This window comes from Schistocerca serialis, chromosome 3 (assembly GCF_023864345.2).
Source record: "Schistocerca serialis cubense isolate TAMUIC-IGC-003099 chromosome 3, iqSchSeri2.2, whole genome shotgun sequence".
Lineage (NCBI taxonomy): Eukaryota > Metazoa > Arthropoda > Insecta > Orthoptera > Acrididae > Schistocerca > Schistocerca serialis.
In genome coordinates, this window is record NC_064640.1 from 867,369,360 (window position 1) to 867,395,654 (window position 26,295).

General features: G+C 42.9%; 1 protein-coding gene across 5 annotated transcripts in view; it reads left to right on the top strand.

Moving 5' to 3' along the window:
- LOC126471009 (bone morphogenetic protein receptor type-2) overlaps positions 1–26,295 on the top strand; it is a 378,855-nt gene that overhangs the window by 13,320 nt on the left and 339,240 nt on the right. For all 5 annotated transcript variants that reach the window (XM_050099064.1, XM_050099067.1, XM_050099068.1 and 2 more), the window contains one exon: positions 2,335–2,432. In XM_050099064.1, coding sequence (XP_049955021.1) covers positions 2,335–2,432 — 98 coding nt within the window. The remainder of the gene's footprint in view (positions 1–2,334; positions 2,433–26,295) is intronic.

A 26,295-nucleotide genomic window follows, 5' to 3' on the forward strand; every position in this document is an offset into this window, starting at 1 on the left:
ACTGAAAGACCTGAGTCGAAACAAGGCCCCCGGAGTAGACAATATTCCATTGGAACTACTGACGGCTGTGGGAGAGCCAGTCCTGACAAAACTCTACCATCTGGTGAGCAAGATGTATGAAACAGGCGAAATACCCTCAGACTTCAAGAAGAATATAATAATTCCAATCCCAAAGAAAGCAGGTGTTGACAGATGTGAAAATTACCGAACTATCAGCTTAATAAGTCACAGCTGCAAAATACTAACACGAATTCTTTACAGACGAATGGAAAAACTAGTAGAAGCCAACCTCGGGGAAGATCAGTTTGGATTCCGTAGAAACACTGGAACACGTGAGGCAATACTGACTTTACGACTTATCTTAGAAGAAAGATTAAGGAAAGGCAAACCTACGTTTCTAGCATTTGTAGACTTAGAGAAAGCTTTTGACAATGTTGACTGGAATACTCTCTTTCAAATTCTAAAGGTGGCAGGGGTAAAATACAGGGAGCGAAAGGCTATTTACAATTTGTACAGAAACCAGATGGCAGTTATAAGAGTCGAGGGACATGAAAGGGAAGCAGTGGTTGGGAAGGGAGTAAGACAGGGTTGTAGCCTCTCCCCGATGTTGTTCAATGTGTATATTGAGCAAGCAGTAAAGGAAACAAAAGAAAAATTCGGAGTAGGTATTAAAATTCATGGAGAAGAAATAAAAACTTTGAGGTTCGCCGATGACATTGTAATTCTGTCAGAGACAGCAAAGGACTTGGAAGAGCAGTTGAATGGAATGGACAGTGTCTTGAAAGGAGGATATACGATGAACATCAACAAAAGCAAAACAAGGATAATGGAATGTAGTCTAATTAAGTCGGGTGATGCTGAGGGAATTAGATTAGGAAATGAGGCACTTAAAGTAGTAAAGGAGTTTTGCTATTTGGGGAGCAAAATAACTGATGATGGTCGAAGTAGAGAGGATATAAAATGTAGGCTGGCAATGGCAAGGAAAGCGTTTCTGAAGAAGAGAAATTTGTTAACATCCAGTATTGATTTAAGTGTCAGGAAGTCATTTCTGAAAGTATTCGTATGGAGTGTAGCCATGTATGGAAGTGAAACATGGACGATAAATAGTTTGGACAAGAAGAGAATAGAAGCTTTCGAAATGTGGTGCTACAGAAGAATGCTGAAGATTAGATGGGTAGATCACATAACTAATGAGGAAGTATTGAATAGGATTGGGGAGAAGAGAAGTTTGTGGCACAACTTGACCAGAAGAAGGGATCGGTTGGTAGGACATGTTCTGAGGCATCAAGGGATCACCAATTTAGTATTGGAGGGCAGCGTGGAGGGTAAAAATCGTAGAGGGAGACCAAGAGATGAATACACTAAGCAGATTCAGAAGGATGTAGGTTGCAGTAGGTACTGGGAGATGAAAAAGCTTGCACAGGATAGAGTAGCATGGAGAGCTGCATCAAACCAGTCTCAGGACTGAAGACCACAACAACAACATTATTGTATAAAATCTGGCATCATTCTATACATTCTGGTTGCTATGGGCCTTTGACTCTTATTCATGTAAACACTTCAGTCAAAGAACTGAAACTACTTAATGGAACACAAATTTTGGAAAGTTATGATGTAGATAAAATATTAAATATAAACAATGGACAGTAGATTGTTTTAAACACAGTTGATGGGTGTGTAGGTTGAATAAGACTAGCTTAAACAAGTTTATTTGAAGAATGTGCTGGTTCTTTTTACTCTCCAGTGACCCTATTTACTTTCTAGAAACTTATACCTTACTTGTGAATAGTCTGTTGCATGAACATTTATTAATTTTTGAACATTGATAACCTTTTTTGTTAATTATGTTAGTGATTATCAAATTTAAAGTACTTTAACAGCAGGTATATCTTACTAGCCAATAGCACTTTTGAGTCAACGATTTTTGCATGGAAAATCAGAGTGAGGTGATGCAGTGGTTAGCACACTGGACTCGCATTTGGGAGGAAGATGGTTCAAACATGTATCTGGCCATCCAGATTTAGGTTTCCCATTATTTCCCTAAACTTCATCAGGCAAATGCCGGAATGATTCCTTTGAAAAGGCGTGGCAGACTTCCTTCTCCATCCTTCCCTAATCCCATGGTCCCATTAATCTCACTGTTTGGTCCCCTCCCCAAAACCAACCAAGCGATATACCATGGAAGATCGTACATTGCTGGCAACTCAGCTTGAGTGGAATCTGCTTGCCTTGTCTTTGTGCTGTAAACTTTGTGTTAGATATTGAATATCGTATAAATTACCATTTCAATCACTAATCAGAATTTGCAGAATTTTTCTCTCTCTTTCTCCATAGGTCACCAAGTATATGAATCCAGGATCTGTGCTGAGAAAAATGTTCAGATGCACCATGCACCTGATTCGCATGAATATTTGAGCACATTTAAAGCAGAGGTGAGTTCTGTGACAGTCATATAGCTTTCTTTCATAAATGCTTGCTTCAGTTAATATTGTCGAAGAATAGTTTAGCAGTCAATATTGTGTTAGACTACGCTTTGCTGGTAGTGGGGGAGTGTATATGGGATTGCAACAACAGCTTTCTGCTTGCCAGTTGTGGGTAGTAGTGTCACAAATATATTGTGGTATTGGAACTTGAATTTTCTGAATGTAAGTTAGAATTAAGAACTCAAGAATTTCAGCTGTTTATTTTTTGTTTTGTAATCTTAATTTTGTTTGAGCAGTTATAATTTTTAGATTTTTCAAGCCACATAAGTCTTCTAGAATATCAACAATTTATGCTGTTATTAATGTTATTCAGTTGCTTGTCACCGATTCAGTTGCTTATCACTGATTCAGTTGGGAACACACTTTATGGTAAACTGTCTGTGTAACTGGCAGGAAAGATAACTGGTAATTACTGGATATGAGATCTGAATGTTAAGCAAACACTGTTTTTTCAAATGTTTTCTTCAGGTAATAATCAGCTGTGGATATATGTTTTGTGAAATTCGTGACACTTGGTTGCATTCAAACAATTTATTATTTTGTTACTGGTCTCCATGCAAAAAACTGGTTAATGCAAGTCATATATCAGTTGTGTTGAACAATAAAGTCACATTAGTTGTCTAATTCAGGAATAATAATCCAGAGAAAAGTAATTTTTCCACATCAGCAGCCTTCATCCTAACATTATTGGGTTGTGTAGAACCCTCTGTACATTATCAGGTACTTCTAGCATGTCATCTACAGATAAATGACATTAAAGTGAGTTTGCTTGATGAGTTAACACATAATTTTGTATCTAAACTAGCAAACCCAATATTTCTTCACAATTGCTAAATGTGTATGTGAACTGGATATACATCCCTCTCTGTCCGTATCCTCTTTCCTTCTCTCTCTTTGTCCATTCCCCCCCCCCTTCCCCCCCCCCCCCCCCCATCTACCCATCTCTTCCCTCCCTTCCATCTGACCTTGTTGTTGTTTATTGCTGCTGCTGCTGCTGCTGCAAACGAAGCCTTGATGAGGAATTGAAGTACCTTAAACTCAAGTGGGCAAGTTGGTTCGGACCGTTGGTACATGAGATATGAGAGAGACCTCTCCAGCTTCGGGATCTGGGAGGATAGTAGCCTTAATGCCAGTATTTCACATAATGTTAGTGCGAGAGTGTAGGATTACAAAGTTCCAGACAATTCAGATTCTGTAGTAGTAGTCTAATCATAAGACGATATGCCATAAATACACCTTTTTTTTCTGTAAAACTGATGGTGAGGAAGAAAACAATGTATTTACAATTTTTGTTTAAAATTATGTGTAAGAAGAAAGAATATATGTGGGGGAAACAATTTGTCTTATGATATATGTGCCAAGCAATCCTAATTAAAACTGCACGAAAGAAAATGAAACTACATATTTTCACAGCAAAGCATTTCCTTTCTTGTAGCTGCATTTAATAGAAAACCTTTTCTTTGTTGTGTGGAAAAATGTATGTAGCCTATGTCTGTCTGAACATTTATTAGAGCATTGAGTAAAAATCTGAACTAAATCAGTCAAAGTTTTTGATACTTTTGGTAACAACAACTTATCTTTTTATAGTAGTATAGATACAATTTTGTGGGGGGAAAATACATTAAGTATGACACAAAGGTGCTGAAACATGTTTGGGTTTGTGTGAAAAAACAGTGTTAAAATAACAAGTGGGGCCTCATGTCTTGTAATTTTGTCTGCAAACACAGTCACTGCCAGAGTACCAAAACCAGATTATGAATATAAGTCACAATAATAGTACCTAAGATATGATACATAAGATTGTTGGATGACTAACTTGCCTGCTCACAATTTCCATTACCATGCGTTTTCGGTGCTATAGAATACTTATTATTCCTTGAATGGTATTCATTGACCATGCATACTGCAATAGACAGGCGAAGTGTTGAATTTGTACCCATGCTTTACTTTTCATTTGCAATTTCCAAACTGAAATTTAGTCGTGCCATGTTCTTTGCACTGTGTTAAATAAAACAAGAAGAAATAAGGTAACCACTTAAGGAAAACACTTGGTGGGAAAAATTGCAATTGAAGATGTAATAATCGTGCAGTAGATGTAACTGTCCAAAAATTTGTGTTAAACATACTGGAACAGAGGCAGGTTGTAGTGTTGATAGCAACTGGTGTAAACTGGACACTAAAACCCACATTGTTGTGTACAGTATGCACTTAATCTGAACAATTGCTTTGTCAAGAGGAACTTTTCTTAGGTGTGTGCACGCATCATATAAAAATGATGTGTGGATAGAATAAAAGTTCGTGCAAAAGCTGCAATTAGTCTTTTTGTTAGTGCATTGTGATGGAAAAGGTCAAAGTTAAATTTGATTATGATTTAGGTTTTGTGCATTGACTGCTGGGATGATTCAGTTAGTGTGGTCTGGTTTGATTACCTGACATATTTCAGTTCAGCCGAGTTAGCATTCCATCTCTGATGGCTATTGTGTAAATTGGAGATTAGGTTTAAGTTATTAACACATTTTGTGGAGGTCAATACCTGCAATGCAAATTTCATTTGGAGAACCATCATCCAGAAACTGTTTTGTCTTTTGATTTATGTATTGAGGGATCATGAGTCATATTGACGAAATGCTAATGTAAATGGATAAGAATAGTTTGAGATGCAGGATTTTATACAGTTTGTTGTTATAGGCATGGATATTCATTGAAAGGTCAGGTTACCATATCCTGGTTTTGATTCTTAATTTTTAACCTGTAAAGTTCAGAAACAAGAGGAACAGAACTGTACACAAATTCACCTAAAATGAGGGCGTTCTGAAAAGTAATGCCTCAAAATTTTTTGTAAAACTCTTAAAGCTTTTAAAATAAAACAATCATTAACATTCTAAATCATTGTTCTTCATGTCTACATATTTATTTCTCAACATATTCACCCTGATGGTAAAAACATTTCTCCCAACAAGAGACCAGTTTGTCGATACTGTTAGCGTAGAATGTTTGCCTTTGTTGACGGAGCGACAACCTCACTTCTGTTTGCACCATTTCATCACTATCGAATTGCAGTCCTCAAAGATGTTTGTTAACTTTTGGAAACAGGTGAAAATCGGATGAGCCAAGTCAGGGCTGTATGGAGTATGACAGATGACAATGAGCACGAACAATCGTACATCGCACATTACTGATGATGTTGATATAATCATCACTGTACATATTTTTCTCTTCTGTGAATTTTAATTGGAGGCACATTTTCTGTAGTTAGGAAATAAATTACAGCACATTGTTTCCCACCCGCCGACATTGTGCCATTACTCATAACCATGTTAACGTGTTGCAGTTTGGAGCCCTCTATCTGCAGGGGGTTGCAACTAGCATCAGAGAAGTGCGAAAGTTAGCTGAATAATATATGTGTTATACCTTAACAGATATTGAGATCAGAATAAAAAATTTGGAGGCATTACTTTCCCATGCCCTCATAGTTATATTAGGGTCAAGAATTTTGACCTTCTTGCAGAACCTACATTTACCTTGTGTTGTGCTCAACTCTGATAAATATATCTGATGGGATTGTCTTCAGGCAACAAAAATGTTTGGTTGTTGATTTCACTTGCCTGTAGTGTGCAGCCCACATTTTTCAGCTTGTGTTGGTATATTGCAGGTGTAATTAAGGTAAGTGGGTTTTGTTCCTGTGTAATATGTGAGAAAGTTTAGAACAAACTTGTTCAAAAATGTAAGGTTTCAGTATCTGTTGTGACATTCAAGGAACTTTGTACCCAATTGGAGCATGCAATTAAATGTTTTTTGAAAAAAAAATAATAATAATTGTTTCCACAGAACACTTGTTCTCATTTGTGTGTTTTAATCTTCTTTAACTGGTTAATCTTAATTTCCCTTCTGTCACTCATAATGAACAAATAGCCATTATATCATGTCCTGTAATATAAAAGTTATTGCTGGTATTCAGTGCACAATTAGAAACTACACGATACACAAATAGAAGAGTTATTCTATTCTATCATAGATTTCCCATTGTTGGAAATGTGAGACTTTTTCAACTGAAAAGTTAGATGGCATACATTGTTGAGTGAGTGTGCAACTGTTCTCATCCCATCCCATCCCACCCAACCCCATTCCTAACCCTACTTTATTTGTGCAATGAAAAGCTATCTTTTCTTTGGAGTGGAAGTAATTAAATTTCAGGGATGACTTACCGGTTCCAGGAAAATTTACAGTGCATGATCACATGAACATACATTCAGTGCCTTTTTATTTTAGTTAATTTTAAGATGGGCCCTCTTTTGACTTATGCATGGAGCAGTGGTTTTCCCATTTGACAAATGCTGTCAGATACATCTATCGAAATATTTTGAGAACCATCAGTTGTTTTTTTTTTTTGTCAAGGCAAAGCTGTAGTATTTGTCAATAGTTTGTACAGCTACTTAGCACCTGTGAACTTTTAGATTTCTTTTGATCCCTCCTTATAGCCTGATATGATTAATATTATAAAATAATATGGTTATAGTAAATGGTATGTTTGCAACCTATTTTACTGTGATTTTTGCAGATTTTCTTAATCCTGAGTAGGATTCTAGTGTATCATGAAACCAAAGAGAACTTTGTAAATAAGTATGTAAAGGTCTGTATATAATGTAGTTGCTGTTCTAGACTGATGTAGTAACTTTCCATTTGTTGAAATTCCATGTAGAATTGCTGGGCAGTATTTGATTATAAGTATTTAGGGATATTTTGTTGGCTGATGTGTTGCAAACACTCTTTATATCATTCTTTGAGGACCACAGAAGTTACTGAAGTGTAACCACTTTTTTCTGCAATACAGTGATTAGCATCAGAAGCTTTTAATGCAGCAGCTTTTGAGTTACATTTAGGGATTGAAAACAAAATTTGCAAGTCACTAATTATGTAAGTCTCATCGCATTCAAGGAAATGAATAGTTTTGTTTAATTGGCAGAAATTCGTAAGCAGTAGCAAATGTCTGTTGTGAAGACAGCATACAAAACTCTACTGCTGTCATGTATCACCACAAGGATTACTGCAAGTAGTGACGTGAATCACAGGTGCGTCCAAGAAGTACTTGCATATCATTTTTTAAATCAATCTGTACAGTAAAGTCAAATTTCTTGTGCTAGGTAAGAAATGTTCTGCAATGCTGTACTCTCAAAGTGCTACTACCTCTCCTGGTAGCTCAACTCCACTTGCTTTGATAATAACAAATTATATTAGGTTGATGCATAAGTTCATAGTGTTTTTCCGCAAGTTTAATAAACACAACAGATACATATAACAAAGACTAGTAATCAGTTATATATTCTCCTTCACTGTTTACAATTCTGTGAATGCTGGGGTAACTTTGTGATTCCACGACTAGAAATCGCATGGTTTTGAAGGAAGAACTTGTTGAGGCATGTTCAGAGCTCATTGTCATCTGGAAAGGAAGTCCGTTAAAGGTTGTTGGATAGTGTGTGGAACAGATGAAAATGTGAGGGCACAAGATCAGGTGAATAAGAGGAGTGTGGAATGACTTCCCAACCCAACTCCTGTGTAGTGTTTTTGTTATCCTCTCAGAATGCAGGTGGGTGTTATCGTGGAGTAGCGTCAGTTCACACAGTCTTCTTGGTCATTGTTCTCGGATAGTGTCTGCAAGATATCTCAGTTGTTCACAATAAATGTCAGCAGTGATAAACCCCAAGGAAGCAATTCGTAGTACACCATACCATTGCTGTTCCACCAGATGCCTAAAATTTTCTTTTAAGGGGACTTGCTGCTTTCTTTTCCTTGTGTTGTCATAAAGACACCATTTCTCATCACCAGTAATGATTCAGGATAGATCTTGTTCATGAGCCAACTGATGAAGAGCGAGAAGTGGTGCACATATGGCCGCCACTGATTTTTGTGATTTTTCGTTTTAGAGCCGATTTTTGAATCTTCCCCATTACATGAAAAAGTCACTCAATGGTGGAATAATCACAGTTAATCACATCTGCCAGTTCTCGAGTATGCTGATGTGGATCACTGTGGATTAATGTGTTTAAACATGCATCATCAAACCCCGAAAGTCTTCCTGAATGTGGAGAGTCACTAATGTAAGAACAACTCTGTGTAAAACTAGAAAACAATTTTCTTGCCATGCTCTGTCCAATGGCATTATCCCATACATGACACAAATATTTCTGGCTGCCTCTGCCTCTGTTAAACTGAAACAGAAGAATACGTTGGAAATGTTCAGACTTCTCAATTTGGCACTCTATTTTCTAGCATCCATGACCCCACTCGCTGTCTTCGAATGACAAAATGTAAATTCAAATGGCAGCAGCGAATGAAGAGTAAAAAATGTAAATTGACAAATAAACCCATGGCAATGGGATTACCAAGATGTAAAACAAAAAGTTACAAAATTTTTGCACCAGCCTAATAATTAGCTGAACATTGATTGATGTAGTGAAAGTAAGCTCTTAATATACATTCTAGAAAAAGTTTCCAGGCAAAATGTTACTTTTGTTGACACTTTTTCTTGACATGGAAGGGTAATGTGATCCTCTGAACTAGTTTGTTTTAACTGATTATGCACATAATTTGTGAGACAGTGTAGTTTGTCAGATGCTCCGTTTGGAACAGTTCTTGGATTTTACCACTAGTTCTTTCATTAAAGGACTTGAAGTTCGTCACCGTATGCTGAGATGGCCCGTAGGTGACAGAAGTCTGCAGTGAAGCAGTTTTATTTTGTCTGTCACCTTTGCTTCACTGTAATACAGCATAAAGTGTTGGATTATTAGCTTTTGTGCACCCTTAAAACTGATAACCTTATTCATATTATTTTATTGCATCTTACAGTGTGCCATATTGCGTTTGAGAAAACCTGCGTTGTTGAACTGAGCACTGTCACAAGTCTAATTAAGGACATGAGTTATGCAGTCTTTTTGGGTTCATAACTGGAACAATTTTACATTGTGAGATGGACTTAAGTGCTCCACTCAGAACTCATCAGAATTCCTTTATTTAAAAATTACTCCCAAGTGGCAGCAATTGTTCCCTAAGAGACAGTTAAAAAATTGATACAGGCCACATACATGCATTTACTGCTCATTGATACATAGTTACTATTAATTTGAATTCACTTTTGAATGATAATTTTTGAAACTTCTATAGATATTCCCAAAACGTGAGATAATGCTGCTGAGTTAGTGGTTAAGGACACCACGCAGTGAAGGCCATCAGTCTGCTATTCACTCCCCAGGACAAAAGCAGTGTACCCAACCTCTCAGTGTATAGAGTAAAGAAGTGTTCTGATGTTTGTGTTGCATGTACCTGAGCCGGAATATGGGAACCAGCCTGGTATTCACCTAGTGGGATGTGAGAAACCACATCAGTGCTGGCCGGCATGTCGACCCCTCATTGTTAATCCACCAGGCAAATTCAGTCCAGAGCTGGCATACCTCCCTGTTGCAGAAGCAACAAGTGTTAACATGTGCAGCTGCCTGGAAGGGTCATAAGGTTTCAGAATGTCTGGAATGGGAGATTTCAACATTGCACTATGTTTTAAACATGGAGGGGGAGTTGTTGAAGGAGAGTGTGACAGTTATTTGGCATGATATGAAGGGTATAACATGGGGATCAAAAAGTTTTTTCCTTGAATTCCAAACCAGCTAAATGTTGTAGCTGCTAGTGCACATGCTTGCTTGTTGATAATCCAGTTTCTCAACAACAATATGCTGCAGTGTTGTCAGGGAGACCTACGGAAATTCCATAGTTAGAAAACTAATTATGAAGTGACACTATTTTGTCATCTTTTCATTCAAGTAAACTTAACAGGGATTTCTGCCACTTCAATTCATTGTTTACATTCATGTAGTGTTCTTCAAAGTCACAATTTCATCACATTATTTTTCTTTACTCATTGCTGTCACCTGTCAGGTGGTGCCCAGTTTTGCACAGTGGACTGACTCTGGGAGGATAGGGGATCAAATTATGGCCTGGCCATTCCAGTTTTGGTTTTTGCTGTTTGCCTTAATCTTTCTCTATTGTAGCAGTATGATTCCTTCAAGTAGGCTGTGAACAAATTCCAGCTGACTCCTTTGATTAATCCATTCCAAGCCTGTGCTCAGTTTTCAATACCCTCCTTGGCGATAGGACATTAAGTCCTAAACTTTCTTCGCCAAAAAATGTCCTTTGTTTTTCATTTTTTTACCACTTTTAATATGTGATGACATGGTTTATGACACTTAATGAAGTTCAAAGTGCACAGCTGGAACTGATTTATATCATGACAAAGCTATTAGTGGATGAATCACATCTGAAGTTATGGTTTGAACTGCTGGATGAAACTAGCAACCAACAAACCAACCAACAAAATGAACTCAATAGACTATTCTTCCAGATTCATCAACATCCAATGTCAAAGCCTGCTTCAGATCCCATTTTTATCTGTAAGCTGAACAACTACAAAAATGCAAAAAGCAAAGGAATATCTCTGTTGTGAAAAGGCATAATTTCAGTAACTCAAGAAAAGATGGGGTCTCCTGTGGGGATATTAAAAATGTAGATGCCAAAGAATTGCTGAATGAATGCTCAAAATCAGGTGATGAAATGAGAGGTATCAGAAACATTATTGACCTAGTAGGCAGTGCCTTTATTATAATTTTTGACTTGCCACATGTCCTAGGATAAACTGAGGCAATCTTACCCCTCCTAATAGTTACTTTTTGTACCAAACACCGTGTGGTGTAATTGTTGCCCACAATATGGTAACACAACATTTGCATGTAACAGGTATGAACCATGAAACAGTTGCAGCAGGGTGGACCATGAGGCAAGGGGTGACATTCTCATTTCCAGAATTCTGTATCTATTGCTCCAGTGTTCATGCAGCATGGAGCCAGAACTACAAAACTTTTCAGCAAGAAATGGAGCCTGAAGCATCACCTAGTGAATACCTTACATTTGGATGGAGAAATTAAGCAAATCATTACACGCGCCCATATTTACTATTCACTCTTCAAAGTGCAAGAGTTGTGTGTTTCCAAGGTCGCCATATCTTTCATATGCTGACCAGTAATTTAGGCACAAATACAAGTAGTAGTCATAAAATTTTGATTATCAGATTGAAAAAATCAAAGTGCAGTCATGAAACTTGGTGACGGAATTAGTTCTCCTCTACATATTCAACCTCCAATGTTACACATTTTTCCAAATGATGTATGATTCAACAGAGACTTTATTTGTAGAAGTCTGCATTTTGGTTGTTCAATAAATGTTAAACCTTGAAAATTTTGTCAGCGTCATTCCAAAAATTCCTAGCTGGCAACGGTTCTGTCACCTAAGGAAAGAGGAAGATATCAGTGTGTGCCATATCAGAAGAATATGGGGTAAGACAAAAAATAACTGAAATATAGAGAATGTGTGACTGTGTTCTGTGTAGAATGAACTGGTTTGTTGACATGGAGCAAATCGCATGCCTGGACAGCTTACTGCAACGTTTCGTCAGAAAGTCACTCTTAATCTCATTAGGAGATTTCGATAATATGCCCCTTATGAGCATAATCTGTTAGCATCACAACATGGCAGTCTCAAAAAACACTTGGCATCACCTTGCTAGATGGTGGTCACATCACTGTCTTTCTTGGTGGTAGTGAATCCACAAGTTGCTTTGCTCCTTTTCCACAGGATCATAATACACCCTGCCCTCATATGTGGTGATAATGTAACTAAAGAAGGAATCTAGCTGGACTCACTGAGTTGGAACATTTCCGGTGGTGCCTGAGATTGGCGGGCATTTGGAATGGAAGTGAGCAGTTGAGGAACCTAGCAGACACACCTTTGTCATGTTCAAAATGTCATGCAAGATGATGTAAACTGATCTGTGACTGATTTATTTTCACTTTTTCCACTATTGCTTCAATTGTGTTATGCCAATCTTAGAGCACCAGGGTCTCCACTTTTCTTGTGAATCTCAGTTCTTCACAGGTAGATGGTCTCCCACTTTGTTTGTAATCATTCAAACATTGGAAGTGTGTGTGTCACTTCACTACTGCCATATGATGATGCATAGCTGCCATGCCCTTCCGTCAACTCAGTATGGATTGTTGCAGTGGTGTTCCCCTTCAAATACAGAAAAAAATTAAAACACAATACTCCACTTCGTCAGTGAGATGTGCCATTTCGTTATGGCTCCTTTAGTGGTGTGCTACAGTACCGTAGTGTGGGGATTCGTTGTGTACCAAGATTACAGTTGGGTATCTCCATCCGAACAGGCCTAGAAAGGCCCAATGGTACTGACCGGCCGCCGTGTAACTTTATTTTTCAAATTAATGATTAAAATTTCGGTTGCCATTCATACAGGTACACGCAAATGCTTCTGTAAAGCAACCAATACTTCATCTCCATTAACAAGCGTAACAGTTGTGCAAATTATCTAGATGAAAACATGCAAAAACGCCCATCAACGCCAACACTATTACTGTAAGGAAAACATCTACCAACATTGTAACTGGAAGGAAAACTCGTAGCAAATAAACTAAAAAACATGAAATGGAAGATCCAAATCAATTTCATACTCTTGTCGACTGATGAATCTGAAGTGGACCTATCAGTTGAGGCAATAGTTTGTCAAGCGTTGCAGAGAGAACAGATCAGACCCTCCTCTGAAGTCTCAACTGTGCTCTGTGTGAAACCTCACCACCAACAGAGAGACACATAGAAAAACCTGACCAGCAAAATGTGTTTCTTAGTATAGTGGGACTTGAATTGATTAAAATCACATCTGGACAAGCTGCAACTACTACCACAGCGAATGCATTTTTATCATGCCTCCAAGAGACTTTCTAAGGACATAGGTACAATTGTCCTGAAAGGTTCCATTACTGCCCAAAAGGTTTGTTGGTAGAATGCTAAAGCTGGTGCAGCGATCATTATTGCTATCTCACCTATACTCTCCCTGTCACAAACTGTCAAGCAGTCGCAGTAATTTTGTTTGGGCCGTATAGGATAATACACTACTGGCCATTAAAATTGCTACACAACGAAGATGACGTGCTACAGACGCGAAATTTAACCGACAGGGAGAAGATGCTGTGATATGCAAATGATTAGCTTTTCAGAGCATTCACACAAGGTTGCCGCCGGTGGCGACACCTACAACAAGCTGACATGCGGAAGTTTTCAATCCGGTTTCTCATACTCAAACAGCAGTTGACCGGCGTTGCCTGGTGAAACGTTGTTGTGATGCCTCGTGTGAGGAGGAGAAATGCGTACCATCACGTTTCCGACTTTGAAAAAGGTCCGATTGTAGCCTATCGTGGTTGCGGTTTATCGTATCGCGACATTGCTGCTCGCGTTGGTCGAGATCCAATGACTGTTAGCAGAATATGGAATCGGTGGGTTCAGGAGGGTAATACAGAACGCCGTGGTGAATCCCAACGGCCTCTTATCACTAGCAGTCGAGATGACAGGCATCTTATACGCATGGCTGTAACGGATCGTGCAGCCACGTCTCGATCCCTGAGTCAACATATGGGGACGTTTGCAAGACAACAACCATCTGCACGAACAGGTCGATGACGTTTGCAGCAGCATGGACTATCAGCTCGGAGACCATGGCTGCGGTTACCCTTGACGCTGCATCACAGACAGGAGCGCCTGTGATGGTGTAATCAACGACGAACCTGGGTGCACGAATGGCGAAACGTCATTTTTTCGGACGAATCCGGGTTCTGTTTACAGCATCATGATGGTCGCATCCGTGTTTGGCGACATCGTGGTGAACGCACATTGAAAGCGTGTATTCGTCCTCGCCATACTGACATATCACCCGGCGTGATGGTATGGGGTGCCATTGGTTACACGTCTCGGTCACCTCTTGTTCGCATTGACGGCACTTTGAAGAGTGGAAGTTACATTTCAGATGTGTTACAACCCGTGGGTCTACCCTTCATTTGATCCCTGTGAAACCCTACATTTCAGCAGGATAATGCACGACCGCATGTTGCAGGTCCTGTACGGGCCTTTCTGGATGCAGAAAATGTTCGACTGATGTCGTGGCCAGCACATTCTCCAGATCTCTCACCAACTGAAAACATCTGGTCAATGGTTGCCGAGCAACTGGTTCGTCACAATACGCCAGTCACTACTCTTGATGTACTGTGGTATCGTGTTGAAGCTGCATGGGCAGCTGTACCTGTACACGCCATCCAAGCTCTGTTTGACTCAATTTGCAGGCGTATCAAGGCCGTTATTACGGCCAGAGGTGGTTGTTCTGGGTACTGATTTCTCAGGATCTATGCACCCAAATTGCGTGAAAATGTAATCTCATGTCAGTTCTAGTATAATATATTTGTGCAATGAATACCCGTTTATCATCTGCATTTCTTCTTGGTGTAGCAATATTAATGGCCAGTAGTGTATTATGTTCCCAGTGCCTGCTCCTGATTGACATTGTAGATGGACATTCTGTGATCCACCACGCCACTGACGTATCAGTTCCAGTCTTCAGGCCGGCTACGAAGACAGCCTGTTCTGTGATGATGCGAGAAGTGGCGTTCAGCAGTCGTGAGCATTTTTGTGGTACTATGTAGTTGCAAATGCTGACCAATTCCCGACAGTCTTGCAGTCCGTTGGCTCACAGTGGCAAAGTCTCGAGGAATTATTGAAGACGGCAAGAAGAGTTCTTCTTGCTGAGTGTTGCTGGACCATGTCAATCGCACCAATAGCTTAACACAACAGTGGACAATGTTGACAGAGATTTCTAGAAATAGTGGCACTTATGGACCGATGTCTCAAAAATACCAGCTGGAGGCAATGCCAAGACTACTGCTATCGCATGCCTAAATATGGCATCAGGCTGCACTGCGCGGTTTAGAAGGAAGGACTGTAAAGAGAAAAAACTTGCCATACAACAGACATTGCATCTGTTCACGAAAGTACGTCGGCAGTGCGAATACTGGAAGTTTCTGAAATACGAATTGTTGGAACGTTCACCCTGTTCAAGAGATTGTTAAAAAAATCGTTTGACAAATTTCGTCAATTAAAAAGGGTTTTCTTGAAGGCACAAACATATTGTCGAGACCTTTCACCTTACTATCATAGACTCTGCTAGTTGTTCATATTGACTCCAAAAAAGATTCCCGCGTGTAATGCTTCTCCTCTAGGAGAAAAGATGAATTAGGGAATTTCTGTCAGTGATCCTCTGTCGGTTGGTGAAGCAGTTAGATCAACGTCCACCACATCTCCTGAAAGCTGAACGAAGACGTACTGGTACGGATTGTCCTGCAGTATTTAACCCACAGTTCTGTAGCGCCACGTAGGTGGACTATCTTATGGAAAGAGTACTGCTTTACTGTTCAGCTTCGCAGCACGAGATCGATTTGCTGTGGAGGAGGAGGAGGAGATTAGTGTTTAACGTCCCGTCGACGACGAGGTCATTAGAGACGGAGCGCAAGCTCGGGTGAGGGAAGGATGGGGAAGGAAATCGGCTTTCAAAGGAACCATCCCGGCATTTGCCTGAAGCGATTTAGGGAAATCACGGAAAACCTAAATCAGGATGGCCGGAGACGGGATTTGAACCGTCGTCCTCCCGAATGCGAGTCCAGTGTGCTAACCACTGCGCCACCTCGCTCGGTGATTTGCTGTGGAAATAGTACTTTAGGAAGGAGAAAGATACTGGAGTGAAATTATATACATGGTGGCTCATAGTAAATACTACATTTTCATTTGGCAACCCCACTGAGACGTAGATGTGCTCGCGCCATCTGTCGCATCTAATCGGACTCGTATACGAGTAGTATGCTATTCAGTTGAGGATGGATCATTGCCCACTACAGGTGTGTATCGAGGCAGTGGAGTAGTTCTGTCGTATGCAGAATGTTGCGGCTGTCCAACGTGCAATGCGCCGTGGAACAGTCAGTCATTTCCGTGTTACAGACAGGACTACAATATTCAGATTGTAAAAGCAATGGTGTGAGACGGGTTCTGTAACTAATGTGGACTGTAAAGGTTTGAAATGATAGTTCGAACGCTATAAAGTTTCCTATCAGCTCGTGACGTTCTGTAACTAAATCCACAGCGATCTTGCCCATCTGTATTCTGTTGTTGTTGTTGTTGTTGTTGTTGTGGTCTTCAGTCCTGAGAACTGCTTTGATGCAGCTCTCCATGCTACTCTATCCTGTGCAAGCTTCTTCATCTCCCAGTACCTACTGCAACCTACACCCTTCTGAATCTGCTAAGTGTATTCATGTCTTGGTCTCCCTCTACGATTTTTACCCTCCACGCTGCCCTCCAATACTAAATTTTTGATCCCTCGATGCCTCAGAACATGTCCTACCAACCGGTCTCTTCTTGTCAAGTTGTGCCACAAACAACTCTTATCTCCAATTCTATTCAATACCTCCTCATTAGTTATGTGATCTACCCATCTAATCTTCAGCATTCTTCTGTAGCACCACATTTCGAAAGCTTCTATTCTCTTCTTGTTCAAACTATTTATCGTCTGTTTCACTTCCATACATGGCTACACTCCATACAAATACTTTCAGAAACGATTTCCTGACACTTAAATCTATACTCGATGTTAACAAATGTCTCTTCTTCAGAAACGCTTTCCTTGCCATTGCCAGTCGACATTTTATATCCTCTCTACTTCAACCATCATCAGTTATTTTGCTCCCCAAATAGCAAAACTCCTTTACTACTTTAAGTGTCTCATTTCCTAATCTAATTCCCTCAGCATCACCCGAGTTAACTCTACTAAATTCCTCCCCCTGCGAGTCCGGGGGTTAGAATAGGCCCGAGGTATTCCTGCCTGTCGTAAGAGGCGACTAAAAGGAGTCCCTCCCCCTCAAGGGGGTAGTTAGCGCCTGCGTCCGGAGACGGACGTTTCCACGAACTATAATTGCGGTCATTTTGGTTTTTCACTTCTTCTCGTTTCTTCCTTTGGTTGGTTCCTTTCTTTGTTCTCCATCTCACTGTCTTCCTTACTCTCTCCCTTGCCCTCTTCTCCTTGCCCTCTTCTCCTTGCCCTCTTCTCCTTGCCCTCTTCTCCTTGCCCTCTTCTCCTTGCTCTCTTCTCCTTGCCCTCTTCTCCTTGCCCTCTTCTCCTTGCCCTCTCTGGTTTCCGCCTCGGCGTTTGAGACAGTCTGTCCTCTCTCTCCCTCTCTCTCTTCTTTTTCCTCTTCTTCCTTCCTCCCTGTGCGCGCCTGACGGCCGACCCACGCGTTTGCACGCGTAGCCGGTGACGGGGTAACGCGTAATTCCCCGCCCTGGGTAGACAAGTAAGGCATGCACGTACCCCCTGGTAAAGGCCAGGCCCGGGGAGGGGTGATTGCCTGAGCTGATACCTTCTGACCATGCCGATTGGTCCCTCCGTCTGGTTCTCGGGAGGTGTGACCTGAGGTGTAAACATTCACCTAAGGCGGGAGTGCCCTCTGAGAGGGTCCCCACAAGGAAGGAGCGCGCCATCGGAGACGCTGGCAATCATGGGGGATTCCTCCGCAATGGATTTCTCTTCTTCTTCTCCTCTCTCGACTTATGCCCACAAACGGAAACTTGACCAGCCACCAGTGACAAAAGTACTCCCGCCTGCCCCACAGTTCCTCGTAGTTTCTCGATCTGAGGACGGAAAGGATTTTTTCCTCTGTCAACCCTATCATTATCCAGAAGGGCGTAGATGCCATAGCCGGATCTGTCAAGTCTTGTACCAGGTTGCGTAATGGTACCTTGTTACTAGAAACTGAGAGCGCCTTTCAGGCACAAAAACAGCTTCGGGCCACACTCTTGTACACGTTCCCTGTCCGGGTGGAGGCTCACCGCACTTTGAATTCGTCTCGTGGTGTGGTATATACTCGATCACTTGACGGATTGACTGACGAGGAGATTCAGTCTTTCCTCGCTGAGCAGGGCGTGACGGCTGTCCATAGGGTCATGAAAAAGGTCAACAATGACCTTGTACCGACCCGGACACTTTTCTTGACCTTTGATAGTGTTCAGCTGACCTCGCGCATCAAAGCAGGCTACGAGGTTGTTTCTGTTCGCCCCTATGTCCCGACACCTACGCGCTGCTACCAGTGTCAGCGTTTTACTCACACTCGCCAGTCTTGTTCCAATCCGGCTAAATGTGTTACTTGTGGCAGTGATGCCCATGAGGGTGACTGTCCACCTCAGTCTCCTCGTTGTGTGAACTGTCAGGGTGACCATGCAGCGTCCTCCCACGACTGTCCCATCTACAAGGAAGAACGCTGTATCCAAGAAATTCGGGTCGAAGAGAAAGTGTCAACCTCGGCTGTCCCCCCAGGGGATCCACAACTCTTTTGTGGCTATGTGCGTAGCGAGCACGGGACCCCGAGCTAATGTGGCCTCCCTTCCTTTCCGGGCTGCATACCTTCCCTTTCCGCATCCTTCCCCATCCCCCATCTTCGCCCCCCCCCCCCCCCTCACCTCTGGCTCTTTCCTTCCCTTTCTCCCCCTCTGGGAGTATGCTTTGTGCCTACGTCCGGAGACGGACGCTTGTAAATGTACCACATTCTTCGCCTTCCTTGCTTGTATGTCTTCATCCTTCCTTTGTCCTTCTCTTTTCCTTACCTCTTCTCTTTACCCTTTTCTCCGCTGCAGCGTTTGAGACCTCTCTTCTTTCCTTTCCCTTTCTCTTTCTTCCTCCCTGTGCGTGTCTGAAGGCCGACCCACGCACTTCCATGCGTAGCCAGTGACGGGGTAACGCGTAATTCCCCGCCCCGGGTAGACAGGTAGGACACGTACGTACCCCCTGGTAACGGCCAGGCCCAGGGAGGGGTGATTACCAGAGCTGATACCTTCCGAAAGTGCCGATTGGTCCCTCCGTCCGTTTGTCGGGAGGTGTGACCTGAGGTGTGAACAATCACCTAAGGCGGGAGTGCCCTCAGAGAGGGCCCCCACAAGTTTCTGGCTTGACGGTCGCGAATGACGTCCTTGTGGCCCCTGAGGATATCTCCAATGCCTTCGGCCGCTTTTTCGCAGAGGTTTCGAGCTCCGCTCATTACCACCCTGCCTTCCTCCCCCGAAAACAGGCAGAGGAGGCTAGGCCACCTAGCTTCCGCTCCTCGAATCGTGAAAGTTATAATGCCCCTTTCACCATGCGGGAATTCGAAAATGCACTTGCCTGGTCACGGTCCTCCGCTCCAGGGCCTGATTCTATTCATATTCATATGCTGAAGAACCTTTCTCCTGCGGGTAAAGGTTTCCTTCTTCGTACTTATAATCGCATCTGGATTGAGGGACATGTTCCCGCATGCTGGCGCGAGTCTATTGTTGTACCGATTCCTAAGCCGGGGAAGGACAAGCACTTGCCTTCCAGTTATCGACCCATCTCGCTTACCAGCTGTGTCTGTAAGGTGATGGAGCGAATGGTTAACTCTCGTTTGGTTTGGCTGCTCGAATCTCGGCGCCTGCTTACCAATGTACAATGTGGATTTCGTAGGCGCCGCTCTGCTGTTGACCATCTGGTTACCTTGTCGACCTTCATTATGAATAACTTCTTGCGGAAGCGCCCGACCGCGGCTGTGTTCTTTGATTTGGAGAGGGCTTACGACACCTGTTGGAGGGCGGGCATTCTCCGCACCATGCATACATGGGGCCTTCGCGGTCGCCTCCCTCTTTTTATTCGTTCCTTTTTAATGGATCGACAGTTCAGGGTACGTGTGGGTTCTGTCCTGTCGGACACCTTTCGCCAGGAGAATGGGGTGCCACAGGGCTCAGTTTTGAGCGTCGCTCTCTTCGCCATAGCGATCAATCCAATAATGGATTGCCTCCCAGCTGATGTATCAGGCTCCCTTTTCGTGGACGATTTTACCATCTATTGCAGCGCGCAGCGTACATGTTTCCTGGAGCGCTGTCTTCAGCATTCTCTTGACCATCTTTACTCCTGGAGTGTCGCCAATGGCTTCCGTTTTTCTGCCGAGAAGACGGTCTGTATTAACTTCTGGCGCTACAAACAGTTTCTCTCACCGTCCTTTCGACTCGGTCCCGTTGCTCTCCCATTCGTGGAGACGACAAAATTTTTAGGTCTTACATTTGACAGCCGGCCGGAGTGGCCGTGCGGTTCTAGGCGCTAGTCTGGAGCCGAGCGACCGCTACGGTCGCAGGTTCGAATCCTGCCTCGGGCATGGATGTGTGTAATGTCCTTAGGTTAGTTAGGTTTAATTAGTTCTAAGTTCTAGGCGACTGATGGCCTCAGAAGTTAAGTCGCATAGTGCTCAGAACCATTCTTACATTTGACAGGAAACTTAGCTGGTCTCCACATGTCTTATTTGGCTGCCCGTTGTACCCGTTCACTAAATGTCCTCCGTGTTCTCAGTGGTATGTCGTGGGGAGCGGATCGAACCGTCCTACTTCGCCTATATCGGTCGATCGTCCGCTCAAAGCTGGATTATGGGAGCTTCGTATACTCCTCTGCACGGCCGTCCATCTTACGCCGCCTCAACTTCATAGAACATCGGGGTTTACGTCTTACGATCGGAGCATTTTATACTAGTCCCGTCGAGAGTCTTCATGCTGAAGCCGGTGAATTGCCACTGCCCTACCGGCGTGATTTACTGCTTTGTCGGTATGCCTGTCGGCTACTGTCAATGCCCAACCACCCGTCTTATCGTTCCTTTTTTGACGACTCCCTCGATCGTCAATACGGGTTGTATGTCTCTGCCCTGCTACCCCCTGGAGTTCGCTTTCGTCGCCTCCTTCAACACCGTGATTTTTCACTCCCTGCAACCTTTAGAGTGGGCGAGAGCCACACGCCACCTTAGCTCCAGGCTTAGGTTCGTGTTCACCTTGACCTCAGCTCGCTCCCAAAGGAGGTTACCCCCGGTTCGGTATACCGCTCCCGTTTTGTCGAACTTTGTTCGAAGTTCATTAAAATGACCTTCATTTATACAGATGGCTCTAAGACCAATGACGGGGTCGGTTGTTCTTTTATTGTCGGGGCACAAAGTTTCAAATACCGGCTCCATGGCCATTGTTCGGTCTTCACAGCTGAGCTCTTTGCCCTCTACCAGGCTGTTCTTTACATCTGCCGCCACCGACATTCTGCATATGTCATCTGCTCCGATTCCCTGAGCGCCATTCAGAGCCTCAGTGATCCGTATCCGGTTCACCCTTTCGTGCACCGAATCCAACGGTCTCTTCAGCAGCTGGTGGACGACGGTTCTCCGGTTAGCTTTATGTGGGTTCCTGGCCATGTCGGTATCCCTGGGAACGAAGCTGCAGATGCCGCGGCCAAGGCTGCGGTCCTCCAGCCTCGGACAGCTTCTTGTTGTGTCCCTTCATCAGATTGTAGCAGGGTCATTTGTCGGCGCATTTTATCGCTGTGGCATGCCGATTGGGCTGCACTTAAAGACAACAAGCTTCGGGCCTTGAAACATCTTCCCGCGGCTTGGACGTCCTCCTCACGCCCCTCTCGGCGGGAGGAGGTCGTTTTGGCCCGGTTACGAATTGGACACTGCCGGTTCAGCCATCGCCATCTGCTGACGGCTGCGCCGGCGCCGTTCTGCCCATGTGGGCACTTGCTGACGGTCCGCCACATTTTAACGTCCTGTCCGGATTTTACTACACTGCGTCTTGATCTTGGCCTGCCATGTACTCTCGATGCCATTTTAGCGGATGACCCAGGAGCAGCTGCTCGCGTTCTTCGTTTTATCAAATTGACCAACCTGTCTACGGACATTTGATTATGCTGTTTTTTTAATCCTATGCCTGTAGATCTTCTATGGTGTTTTCCCTTTTAGTTGCTGTTTTAAACTTGTGCCTCGCGGTGCATTCCTAACGTAGCCTCGGCGCTACTGACCGTTGAAGTTGTGCGCCCTAAAACCACAAAGAAAAAAAAATTCTTGGGAACTAGTTCACTGGTGATAGCTCTTTTTTGGGAACCCCGCATTTTTGTCGTTCTCCGTTCATTTGTGCTTGGTATAGGGTTCTTATGCAAAATTGAAAATTAGTAGCATAGGTGACTGAAGATGGAAGGCTCCAAGAGCGGACACTTGCCTTCCGCCTGCAGTACAGAGTTTTTATTCATAACAGAATTCTCACTCACTTGTAATTTTCGTGAGTCTGCAAAACCTCTCGTTTAGTCAACTGTAGCGATATGTGGGTGATCGCAGTGAAACTATATGGTGGATTAGCTAATGGCCGGACGGAGTGGCCGAGCGGTTCTAAGTCTGGAACTGCGAGACTGCTACGGTCGCAGGTTCGAATCCTGCGTTGGGTATGGATGTGTGTGATGTCCTTAAGTTAGTTAGGTTTACGTAGTTCTAAGCTCTAGGGGACTGATGACCTTAGAAGTTAAGTCCCATAGTGCTCAGAGCTATTTGAATCATTTGATTAGCTAATGCAAACAACGACGGCGAAACAATTGGTGGGCGACAATGAGCCGTCTAGTACTCGGGGCCGGTTTTTCGTGCTCCACCCTGTACCACTGAAATAGTATTGTAAAAGTTATCATATTCTCTTTACAAAATGTGACACCAGACACTCGATTATGGAGCGCGGGCTTCATTCGGTTGTAAGTCGGTCTACCTTCCATCACAATGAACATACGCTTTTACCTTGGATAAAAAAAGACGGAAAATGGCCACTAGTGTGTGCCGTGCCGACTTCCTTTGCATGTGTAATAACGAAAAAATCTTGCCTTTTTACAAGTATTTCTTCTGCTGTTTATCGAAATAGTGAAGTAAGCTGATATGCCGTTTTGTTATTTGAAAAAGATAGTATTACATACCATGTAATTTACGTAATTATAAAATACATTTTAATTACCGGTCGTGGACGCCGAATAGAATACGAAAAGAACCAGAAGCCCAGTGTTCAAAAAAGGTTTGAAACAGATGTAGAATGGGCGTGCTCAGCGAGCGAAACGAACAACTCGTTATTGAACTATGAGCAGTCGGCAGTGGAACTGCGACGAGTGGCCACGCGAAGGACGAGTCGTGCCGACCGGGACCGAGCATGGAACGAGACCGGCCGACGGAACGAGATCGACCGTTTCCCCTTCCCGGGAACTGGAAGTAGAAAGCCGCGACCGAGACAGACGGGAACGGGACCGCGGCTGAACGAGACCGACCGTTTCCCGTTCCCGGGAACTAGAAGTAGAAAGCCGCGACCGAAGTGAACTATGAAAGACCGTTCCTTAGAATTCGTTCCTCGCTCGTTCCGTTCATCTTGGTAAACAAGTACAGTGGAGACTAAGGGAAACGCGTCGCAGTGTCAATCCTTTCAGGTCAGTTGTGGATGTGCGATGGTAAGTTAATTATTATCCGCAATTTAGTTATATTTTTGAAACTTCCTGGCAGTTTAAAACTGTGCCGGACCGAGACTCGAACTCGGGACCTTTGCCTTTCGCGGGCAAGTGCTCTACCATCTGAGCTACCCAAGCACGACTCATGCCCCGTTCTCACAGCTTTACTTCTGCCAGTACCTTGTCTCCTACCTTCCAAACTTATATTTTTGTTCATTGTAGTAGTACTGTCATTTTACGTTTATGACGCATACTTTGTTTGTTGTTTATTTTCAAGCTGCTAGGTTAGTTTCGTTATCTCTGCCGTGCTGTTAATCATGGCTGCTCCGCTGTCTATTTGCACCAAAGAAGAGCAACGTTCAGTGATCCGTTTTTTGTGGTAGGAAGGCGTATCAGGGGCCGAAATTCATCGAAGACTTTCGGTACAGTACGGGAACAATGTTTTGCCACAACGGAGTGTCTATGAATGCATTGAAAAATTCCGAAATGGTCGCACAAGTGTTACGCACGATGAAGGAGCCGGACGACCATTTACCGCCACAAATGAAGAAACCATTGAGCGTTCACGTGAAATGATTCTCTTAGACAGACGATTAACTATTGACGAAGTGGCACATCGTCTGCAAATTAGTCACGGTTCTGCCTACGAAATCATCTACAACAGACCTGGGTTTCATAAAGTTTGTGTAAGATGGGTCCCAAAACAACTCACACAATGCATAAACAAACGCGTTTGGACATCAGTAAAAAACATTTGGATCGCTACGGTAACGAGGGGGACAACTACTTAGAGAGGATCATTACTGGTGACTAAACATGGATCCATCATTACGAGCCGGAGAGTAAGCGGCAGAGTATGGAATGGAAACACTCAAATTACCCGTGCAAGAAAAAGTTGAAGACCCAACTGTCCGCAGGAAAACTGATGCTTACGATTTTTTGGGACGCACAAGGTCAAGTACTGAAACATTATGGGGAAAGGGGCACAACAATAAACAGTGTACGTTACAGTGAGATGCTTACTGCCAGGCTAAAGCCTGCAATTCGAAGCAAACGCCGAGGATTGCTGCCAAAAGGTGTTGTGTGTTGTTGCACGACAATGCCCATCGGCATACTGCTGCCCACACTGCCGAAATGCTCCAGAAACACAAATTTGAAGTACTGGATCACCCTCCATATAGTCCCGATCTTGCCCCCTGCTGAATATCAATTGTTTGATCCACTCAAACAGGCATTAAGGGGCCGTCGATTTGCCCCGGACGAAGCAGTGAAAGAAGCTGTGCATTCCTGGCTCGCAGCTCAACCGAGAACCTTCCTTTATGAGGGCATCAAGAAGCTTGTAAAACGATGGACCAAGTGCGTTGAAACGCAAGGAGACTGTCGAAAAATGATGTTCTTGTAAGTTTCCTATTTGATTACAATAAAATTTTATAACTGCTTTGCGGATAATAATTGACTTACCCTCGTACTACCAACCGCAATAGGCTATTTTCCTATAATATTTAAGTAGCGTTTATGGTCAATATCCCCGCAAAATGTTATTTTTATGTAACTGAAGCTTAAAAATCATTCAATATCAAAATCTTGTCACGTGATCGCTCTGTTTTTGGATTGGCTGATGCTCTGGTGACGTCACAGGCTAGGAGTAAGACGAAGCTATACTTGTGTTACAGGAGCGTTAGCCAAAGTTACGAAGTTTTTACGTACTTTTGTTGTTAGCAGTTCAGCTATGTAGTGATAGAAAACGCAATTACAAGTTTTAAGTAACAATAGAAAGGAATTTTGCGAATGCTGGTAGTGGAACCCTTGTTGATGCGTTTGTGCTCCTGCCATTTAGAGCGGCGATATGTGCAACGACGGACATTCTTTTCCTGTCTCTCTGCAACATCATTAAACGCGCTCAAAACTGAGGAATTAGAGACTTTTGCAAATAGGTTCGTATATTATAACTAGATTGTAGACTATCAGTCATGAGCTACGACCCAAAGCACAACAAAATTATTCTTGGCAAAACTTAATGCTGATTTCCTGTGTAGAAGGCACTCAGCTGAGATGCTACAGTTGCCACGCACACCGTAGCGCAACGGATAGCGCGTTCGACTGCAATGAAAAAGGTCACATGTTCGAATCCTGGAAGGGTCATATATTTGTAAAAGTTTTACAGGAATTAACAAAATAGCGTTAGCAAGAACTAATTGTATCAGTTGTTCCGATTGTGGGATGTATTATACATAGCTTCACATTAGTCGTAGTCTGAGAAACGGACAACAGAGAATTAATGCACTTACTTCGCTAGGAAACAATTCACTTTTTTGGAAAGCTTTGCTAGTAGTGAAGATATCATCATTCTTCCACAGTACAACGAGGTATAGGACTATGAGACTATACGGAGAGATATAAAACGTGTACAACATGCAAGTGACACAAATGCAATGGCTGTGATGTTCGTGAGAGTAAACTAATGTCCGCGTCTGAAGCAGACTTACTTCATCTTTACGTAAGATGATGAAACTGCAAAAGTCTGAACATTAAGGATCCTAGCTAGACAGCATAAGATTAAAA